Here is a 6,000-nt window from a genome sequence, read left to right as displayed (position 1 = left end):
TTATAGCATCTCAAGTCTGTTCTACTGCACACAAGAATAAAAATTTCACTCCACATCCCTGGATGTTGCTCACTACCTTATTTTCATAATAATCTGCATCAAATTGCATTTATCACTACACTTTATTTGACTGCACTAATGAGGGTGTGTGTGTGTTGGCAGTTGACGATGCCTTGCAGAGGTACATTGCTTGCCACCCACTCTGCAAGCTGGATGCCCAATCAGCACAAATTACTACAACTCGCACACCATCTTTTCAGAGTGAGAAACAGAAGGTGTGGCGTGACTGATTACAGTGCACTTTGTGAATCATGTGCTCAAGTGAGTGAGTGTGTGTGTGTGTTTGGTGTCAGGTCGGCTTCATCTGTCTGTTCAACACATTATGTACTGTACGTCTGCTAAAAAATATATAAATCAGTTATGCAAAAAAAAAATCAGACACGACAAATACAGTTCTTAATTTTTAATGATACACTGTATTTAATGTCCACACTGTAGATTCATGGATTGTGATAAGAACTCCCGTCTCTTCAATGTGACATTTTGGTCAACACAGTGAAGGCGCACACTTGAACTGTTAAACAAACAAGGCTTTATCAGAGAAGGAAATAAGAAAAAATGGCAATAACAGGGAAAACAGCTTGCCTTCCCTTGTAACAATGTGGAGGTAGAAGCCAGGCTAAAGCAAGATAGAACAAAAGTATGCAGTTAGTACAAATCACTCAGTTTTTTATAAACTCTGCTAAACAGTAACCAGCTAGTTAAGGGTGTAGAACAGTTGTATTCAAATTCTGTAAGACTTTCGGGAACCTCCGTTTTTTTTTCCTTTGATTTAAACATGAACTGAACAAATAAAACAAATCCTGTCCAGAAAAAAAACAGTTTAGCTAATAAGTGCAGTAACTTTAAATGTAAATAAACAAACAAAAGAGAGCCATCATGCTCTTAACAGTTATATGCACCACAAACATGACATTCAGCTATTTGTCTAATTTCACAACAGTAAAATGACTAGGCCACAAAAGTGTTGAAATAAAACTGCGTGGACACATTATAAATAATCTCATAAGGGCAAATTAATCATTTAAAAAAATATTATTTAACGTTTAATCATTGCATCTACGAATTTTTGATGCCTATTTCAAATTTTAGGATTAAACAGAAAGAGTGTCTCCAATTTTGTCTCCGGGCTATATTGTGTCAACAAAAAATGCACTTCAACTATTTTATATTCATTTGGTATTTTGTTATTCTGACACTCAAAACCCAGACTTTTTTGGTGTTTGGAAACAAAAATATGGTAGAGAAACAGTGTTGAAAGTTAAGATGATGACAAAGTGATGCTGCAGTTAAGCAAACAATGCATATATATGTGTGTGTGTGTGTGTTAAAAAAATGCAAACATTTATGAGAATACATTTTTTTCCCCCACTGGTATAACTTCCTGTGTAGCTTTCAGTCCAATAAGTCAAAGTCTACTACCGTTTGAAATTACATTACACCGCCGTAAATATAAAATTAATACCATGCAAAAAAAAGAGGCGGTTGGTTTTAGAAATGTGTATCTTACGTTCTACAGTATTATCCTAACAATTAGTACCTAAATGACACTTTCAATAAAACTACATGGTAGACACTTTTGAGATGAGGACGCTGTGCAGTTACGTTGGCCTACCAGCCCCCTCCACATCTGCAGGCTGCTCGGCAGATTTGTGGAACGGTGTTTCCTTGTAAATGAACCAGCAGTTACCGCTCCACAGGATGAGGTTAAGAAAACCAAAGATCTGCCGGAGAGTGACACACGAGTCAAATATCCTAGGCTGTGGTAGTGTACAGAGAACTTTAAAACAAAACACCAAGTTGCATACAGCTTACCACTGAAGCGTTGAGTCGGCCCATGTGAGGCATCGCGCCCTGGGTGCACGTGGTGATGGAATCCTTGCAGACATTAGGAATAAGTATAATGGTTGAAGGGCTGGTGGCAAACTTGACATCAGTCAAGCCTTTAGCCCAAGCAGACGATGATGCCAACCACAGGAAAGCAAAGGCCGCAGTCACCAACAGGTCCTAATATAACAGCAGAGAAAACTTATCATTGGTAAGAAGGGGTACATTTACTCAAGGAGCTTTCTTGGACACAGATTATCTAGTGCAGTTTGTTAGCTGCTATGTTACCACACCCTGCTCCCTGTTTCATTTACACAGCTCTGTTAAATGAACTTTCTCTGACCTCCTGCTGGATTCCAGTATGAAGTGGAATCCTTCAAATCCAGCAGCTTGTGTCAGAGATAAAACCTAGATCCAAACACTTAAAAGGTTCATTGTGTAAGATTTAGGTGAAGGGATCTATTGGTAGAAATTGAATATAAAATAATGCTAGTTATGTTTTCACTATTGCGTTTCATCTAAATTGTACAAATTGTGGTTTTCTTTACTGTAAAATGGGCCCTTTATAATAAATACTTACTTATATTTACATCTGGAGCGGGTCCTCTCTACGGAGGCCGCCATGTTTTTTACAGTAGCCCAAACTGAACAAACTAAACACCTTTTGAGTTTTTATGACAACTGAAGGCTACCACAGGTTCTTTTTCCATGTTTGGAAGGGGAGGGTGAACTGAGGGGTGTTCATATGCAACATGCAACTTCACCAATAGATGTCACTAAATTCTACACACTGAACCTTTAAGCATCAAGCTTTCCTGTGAGAAATACAACCTTGTAAATCACACAGTTACTTCTGGATGGGAGAAGACCTGGATAAGCACAAGCATTTCACCATTATTTCATTTCGTTTCTTATGCATTATAATTTTATTTCCTTTTCTTTTAAATGCCATGTTAACATGCTCTTATGTTTCTTAAAATCTTCCCTTGTTATTTTGAATAAAGTTTTAACATGATTTCATTTTCAACTATATTGTATGTAAAGTAATTTGAGCTACATTTCTTGTATGAAAGGTGTTACACAAAATAAATAACTTTTATTCTAACAAGTGAGAGACTTCAGACAAACTCACCACGAGGGGACCACGACTAGATTCTCTATACAAGTGCTGGTAGCCCAAGTAGAGGACTAGGGTGGCAGTGCAGTAAAGAAAGGCCAATACTCCAATAGCGACGAAAAACTCTGCCGAGGATGAGTGGTCTCCTGTCAGGAAGTAAGGAGTGGTGGTGGTGGTCTGATTGACTTTACAGTCCGGAACATTATAGGGATGCTGCATCAACCTGCGTAGACATAGATATATAAAAACACACACATTCTAGTATACTGCTACCTTGCTTTAGAGAGGTGTGACATGATTTGTCTTTGCTCTCAAACACACACACATACACACCTGAACGGGTAGTTAAACGCTGCGTGTACTTCACTAATCGCAATCCCTTTGCACTGGACGTTGATGCTGGTTGTGCCACTGTAACCTACAGTCGTAGCGAAGGCAAATATGGAGAACACCTGCAGCCACAGACAAAGACAGAAAGAGGAGAAACTTGTGCATGAGAGGATGTTCAGAAAACACATGCATACACATTCTTTTTTTTTTAACGCGACATACTTTTGACAGATTTCAAGCTAACTAACTAGCCACTAGTTGACTAGCAGGCCCACTGAGAATGATTTTTGTTGTTGTGATTTTTATTTCAGTCGCACCTCTGGTTGTGCATTTTAGAGGCATTTTCACTGGGCATCGCAACACCCATAGACTTCACACGCCTACCCTCGATAATGAAAATGAAGGGTGTGGGATATGTGGTCTAGTGGCAGCAAACATCATACATAAAACAGGATAGTTCACTGAAAAATATCAGAGGATATCAGAGGTAATTTAGGCTTAAAACGTGGAGTAAATGATGCTGTTGCGAGTTGAAGTCGAATGTCGGGGCTTACGGAAACTTGGCTGACACCACAGGAGCAGTATGGAGGCGTTTTATGTTTTTTTCTGTTGTTCTGCGAAGTCATACACGGGTTAATTAATTTGTGTTTGATTTGGCTGCAACACTGTTTACACCTGACACACATTTTATGGACTCAGAAACCTCGCCCACCCCTCCATCTACATAGTGGTGACTAGATAATGAGTGAATTTAAATGTTTCTGTGAACTTTCCCTTTAACACCTTACAGGAGCAGCTAAGCCTATAATGAGTATTATCTCTGATATAAACGTTGAAGCACACATCCAATCTCTCGTAAAATATTTATGATATGAGATATTGTCATTTGCCTACAAGTTTAATCATTGGCGCACGTAAACCATCAGTCTGAGCCACGTAAAGCTAACTTGTGGTTTAGAGCCGGACTTTATCATCGCCCTCTGAACTTCACAGCTCTGGTCTGCATAACTTCTCTGGGCGTGCAGCGGATCACAAGACGAACGACATAATCAATTTGAGAAGGATTTCCGCCACCATGCATGGACAGCTCTTGTGAAACACACCCCGCCGTAGGCCAATATGGTAAAAAACAAAAAAAACCCGTCCTTACAACGTGTCAGGGGAAAACTTACCCATTGTAACAAACGGATAAACGCCAACGGCTCTTTCAGGGGCCCCAAGTCAAGAGTGAATCCGGAAGTGAGCACTTTCTGGTGGGAAATAAAAGAAAGTTACAGAGTGAGAAAGGAGCCACCGCACAGCTCGAGTGGCCGCACGCACATCGGTGCTTGCAAAAGTGTCTGATCGTTCACTCTTCCTTTCCGTTACCTGGGCGACAGCTTCCATAGTTGCTCCGGAAACAGGGACCGTAAGTTTGTGTGTCCGTCAGAGTCTTCTGATCCCCGGATATTCTCTGTCGACGCTCCTCGGGCTTGTCAAACTTTTCTCAAACTTCAGCAAATAGTAGTAGGAAACACGTGACGTGATCACTGACGTTAGGGCGTCAATAGAGGGCGCTGATAGACAATGAAAAAACATACAGCAACAAGACTTCCGGTTTATCATATTTATCTCAAGTCTGCTCGTTGCTTTTGTTCTCAACAAACAAAACTAAACAGATATAATATAATATAATATAATATAATATAATATAATATAATATAATATAATTATTATAATATAATATAGTAAAACACGGTGATACAAACATATGTTGTTACTTAATTTGCAACAAATGTCACACTGCACCTTTGAATGTTTAGTTTTGTATTAAATGCATTAGACTTTTTTTTATATTAGGCTCTTTCTACATTTTAATTTTGCTATTGCACTGCTGAGCTGAGCGGTTTCTTCTTGTCCAACACCTTTCATTGTCCTGTTGACCCTGTGTTAACTTGCATATGACAAATAAAACTTGAAACTATAATACTAACAACAACTACACTTGTTGATATTGTTAACACAATGATTATTGCTATTATTTATTCCTACAAATGATTAATAACTAGAATCACTTTTCTGTGCTATTTATTTTCTTTATTACTATATAACTTGTTGACATTATCATTACTTTTATTGTCTAATATATTTATACCTCAAACTAGTCGATTTGGAAATGATTTGGAGTCAGCTTTCGCAAAAACGATGTCGGACACAGTAATTTTCTCTGGCCCTCTCCCTAACACAACAGGTGATGACATGTTTAGCCGCATGTTGTCTTTTAACCGCTGGCTGTCGAGGTGGTGTCCTGTAAATGGTGTGGGCTTTGTAGATAATTGGCAAACTTTTTGGAGGAAACCTGGTCTTGTTAGGAGAGACGGCGTTCATCCCACTTGGGATGGAGCATCTCTCTTATCTAGGAATATTACCCAGTCTATTAAATGACAACCCAGAGTTGGGACCAGGACGCAGAGCTGCAGTGCTAAACACTTCTCTGCGCTCCCTCTGGACCAGTCACACAACCACAAACCCATAGAGATTGTGTCTGTCCACCGTCCCGTTACATTATTTAAACCAAACAATAACAGAGGGAGAATTCCACACAAAAATCGAATACAAATTAACACAACCTCTGCAACAACTCAGGAAATAAAGACTTTTAAATGTGATCTGTTAAACATAAGATC

At 39.1% G+C, this 6,000-nt stretch overlaps 1 protein-coding gene across 1 annotated transcript; it reads right to left on the bottom strand.

The window, feature by feature from the left end:
• Window positions 1-448: 448 nt before the first annotated feature.
• Window positions 449-4,868, bottom strand: sypl2b (synaptophysin-like 2b). The gene is made up of 6 exons (XM_035159732.2): window positions 4,703-4,868; window positions 4,507-4,584; window positions 3,338-3,456; window positions 3,020-3,227; window positions 1,876-2,067; window positions 449-1,784 (listed from the first exon to the last, which is right to left on the bottom strand). Exons 1-6 carry the CDS (start codon window positions 4,718-4,720, stop codon window positions 1,662-1,664), a joined length of 738 nt encoding a protein of 245 aa, XP_035015623.2. The 5' UTR covers window positions 4,721-4,868; the 3' UTR covers window positions 449-1,661.
• Between the last annotated feature and the right edge of the window lie 1,132 nt (window positions 4,869-6,000).

Source organism: Hippoglossus stenolepis, chromosome 6 (assembly GCF_022539355.2).
Source record: "Hippoglossus stenolepis isolate QCI-W04-F060 chromosome 6, HSTE1.2, whole genome shotgun sequence".
Taxonomy (NCBI): Eukaryota; Metazoa; Chordata; class Actinopteri; order Pleuronectiformes; family Pleuronectidae; genus Hippoglossus; species Hippoglossus stenolepis.
Note: the sequence above shows the minus strand (reverse complement) of the source record. Positions and strands in the feature narration are given on the sequence as shown.